The 3,021-nt window shown below is 72.6% G+C and overlaps 1 protein-coding gene across 1 annotated transcript; it reads right to left on the bottom strand.

The window, feature by feature from the left end:
* Positions 1 to 405: 405 nt before the first annotated feature.
* TRIL (TLR4 interactor with leucine rich repeats) lies at positions 406 to 2,727 on the bottom strand. The gene has a single exon (XM_074150911.1). It carries the CDS (start codon positions 2,725 to 2,727, stop codon positions 406 to 408), a length of 2,322 nt encoding a protein of 773 aa, XP_074007012.1.
* Between the last annotated feature and the right edge of the window lie 294 nt (positions 2,728 to 3,021).

Genomic DNA, 3,021 nt, shown 5'->3' with positions numbered 1-3,021 from the left:
TCCGAGTCCGTGCAAGGGAGGCACCAGCTGCTGTTCGCAGTCGCTCCCGCCATCTCGGCTCTCCTCATGGCAAGGAATGGCTATCGCCAGTCAGGCCTTTTGCTTGGGTTGAGTGATCATTTCTGAGAAAGCAGTGACCTCCAGCAGAGGTGACCGAGGAAGCCCGTCTGCACAGGCGGCACCGGCTCCGGCCTGCGATAGGGGCGGCTGAAGGCAGGGACTGCGCCATGAGTCTCCCTTTAGAGGCCGCGAGCCGGACGTGCCTCGCGCCATTCCCTCAGGGACGAGCCACCGCCTCCCCTCGCCGCGCCGACTACAGCTCCCAGCCGCCCTCGCCGCACGGCGGCGCCCGCTGCCGCCCGCCCCCCCCGCGCAAGGCCCGCCGGGAGCTGTAGTTTGGCGGGCTCAGTCGGCGAACCTCTGCAGCAGGTGGTCGTCGCCGTGGCGGGCGCCGCCGCTGTCCATGAAGCGCTCGCAGGGGAACTCGATGAGGTCGGCCTCGCTGAGGGCGCAGGCGGCGGCGCCGCGGGGCGGGCGGTGGGACTGGAAGCCCGAGAAGTCGGCGGAGACGCCGGTGCCCATGGAGCGTAGGGGCCGGCGCGTCGAATAGAGCTGCCGGACGTGGACGGGGGCCGCTTTCCGCCGCCGCCGCCCCAGCACCTTCTTCCGCAGCAGGCGGGAGGCCCAGGCGGCCAGGGCCGCGAAGAGCAGCAGGGCGTTCACCGCCAGCAGCACCAGGGTGAGGAGCTGCTGGTCGGGGCCGCGGGGCCCGCCCGCCGCCGCCGCGCCGCCCTCGGGCAGGGTGACCAGCCCGGCGCAGTGGTCCCGCGGAGCCACCGGGCACACGCGGCCGCCGAGGACGCCCTCGACGCAGACGAGGTAAGGGGTGTCCGGGCGGAGCTCCCGCAGGGTGGCGGCCGGCTCCCCGTGCTCCGGCAGGTAGACGAAGCGCTGGAACTTGACGGTGGTGCCGAAGCGGTCGAAGAGGAGACGGAACCGCACCGGCCCCAGCAGGCGAGGGCTGCGGTGCGGCCGCACGGCCCAGCGCACCGTCACCGAGCTGGAGCCCACCGCCTCCACCGACAGGTTGCAGAGGAACAGCTTGTTGAAGTCGCAGGGGTCGGACACCAGCGGCGGGACCCCGGCGGCCGGCACCGAGCGGGGCTTGCCGGCCCGCCGGGGCCAGGCCGCGCTGGGGGGCGCCGGCCCGGAGGCCGCCGGGCGGGCGGGCAGCGGCGGCGTGGGGCTGGCCGCCTCCTCCGCCGCCCTGGGCGGCCCCGCCGCGCCCTCGGGCGCTCCCAGCAGGCGGGCGGTGGAGGCGGACGGCGGCGGCCCCGGCGGCCCGCGGGGCAGCACCGCGCCGCCGCTGCTGTTGCTGCCGAGTCCCTCAGCGGCCGGCGGCGGCCGGCGCTGCTCCTCCGCTGCCGGCGGGGGGGACGCGGAGGAGGGAGAGGCACCGTCGTGGCAGGGGCCGCCGTCTTGCGGCGGCGGGAGCTGGGCATCCTGCAGGTAGTCAAGGTACTTGCCGGCCAGGGTGGGCGGCAGGCGGCACTGCACGAAGACGGTGAGCAGGCGGCCCTGGGAGTGCCAGGCCCCCAGCCAGTGCTTGAGGCCGCGCAGGCGGCAGTCGCAGCTCCAGGCGTTCCCCTCCAGCTCCAGGCGGTAGAGAGCCGGGCTGGAGGCAAAGAGCTCGCCGGGGAGGGTGGCCAGAGCGTTGTCTCGCAGGCTGAGCTCCCGCAAGTGGCCAAGGTGGCCAAAGGTGCCGGGGTGCAGGGCGGTCAGGGCATTGCGGCTCAGATCCAGTGCCTCCAGGCTGCTGAGCGGCTCCAGAAGGGCAGGGGGCAGGTGGCTCAGCAGGTTTCCCTCCAGGCGCAACTCTTTCAGCGAGCCCAGCCCGGTGAAGGCATCTGGGGCCAGGTGAGCCAGGCGATTTCCACTGAGCGAGAGCTTCACCAAGCCAGGCAGATGCTGGAAGAGCCCCCCTGTCAGCTGCTGCAGGCTGTTGCTGGCCAGCAGCAGGGTGTGAAGGGAGCGTAGTGGCCCGAAGATGTCCGGGTGGCGAAGGGTGTTCTGCTGGTTCCCTGAGAGGTCAAGGAAGCGCAGCTTAGACAGGCCAGTGAAGGCACCGCGGCTCAGCCAGCGGATGCGGTTGGACTCCAGGTGCAGGTAGAGTAAGTTCGGCAGCCCTGAGAAAGTGGAGTCGCCCAGCGAGCCCAGTTCATTGCCATCCAGGCGCAGCTTGACAAGGCTGCTGAGGCCGGAGAAGGAGGCGGCGCTGAGACGGCCGATCTCGTTGGCGTTCACATAGAGGATGCGCAGCTTCGCCAGGGCACTGAGGGTGCCGGGGACCAGCGCCGGCAGCAGGTTGTTGCCCAGGTAGAGCTCCTCCAGCCGACCCAGGCGCTCAAAGGCCTTGGGATGCAGTGAGCGGATCCGGTTGTACTGCAGGTCCAGGCGCTGGAGCCCTGCCAGACGGTGGAAGTCGAAGGCGGAGATGTTGGCAATGAAGTTGCCCCCGAGGCTGTAGGTGAGAATATCCTGAGGCTCGGCAGCCTTGGGCACCGAGCGCAGGCCCCGGTTGGTGCAGAGGAGGTGCTGGTGCTGCTGACAGTCGCATGGCTCGGGGCAGATGGGCTCGGCCGCCGGCAGCAGCAGGAGGAAGAGGGGGACGGAGCCCCAGAGCACCCGCGGCAGCTCCATCAGGCGGACCCGGCGCGGCGCCCCCATCCCAGGACGAGCCGTGGGTTGCTTCCCCCGCCGGCTTTGTGTCCCGCCGGCATCCCCACCGCCTCCTCCTCCGCGGCTGCTAGTCGTCCCTTCCTCTGCTCCGCGCCGGACTGAGCCCCGCGCCGGGCGGGCTGGCGCGGCGGCTGCAGGTCGCGGTGGCCGGCACCATGGGCTCGCCCGAGCCGGCCGGGGTCGCGGAGCGGCCGGGAGGGGCTGGCAGGCTGCCGCCGCCGCCCGGGCTCTGTCGCCTCTCGCGGCCCGCAGGCTGCGGTTCGGCGGGGCCGGTGGTGGTGC

Source organism: Numenius arquata, chromosome 7 (assembly GCF_964106895.1).
Source record: "Numenius arquata chromosome 7, bNumArq3.hap1.1, whole genome shotgun sequence".
In the NCBI taxonomy this organism is placed as follows: Eukaryota; Metazoa; Chordata; class Aves; order Charadriiformes; family Scolopacidae; genus Numenius; species Numenius arquata.
The sequence above is the reverse complement of the archived record's forward strand: the minus strand, read 5'-3'. Positions and strand labels throughout refer to the sequence as shown.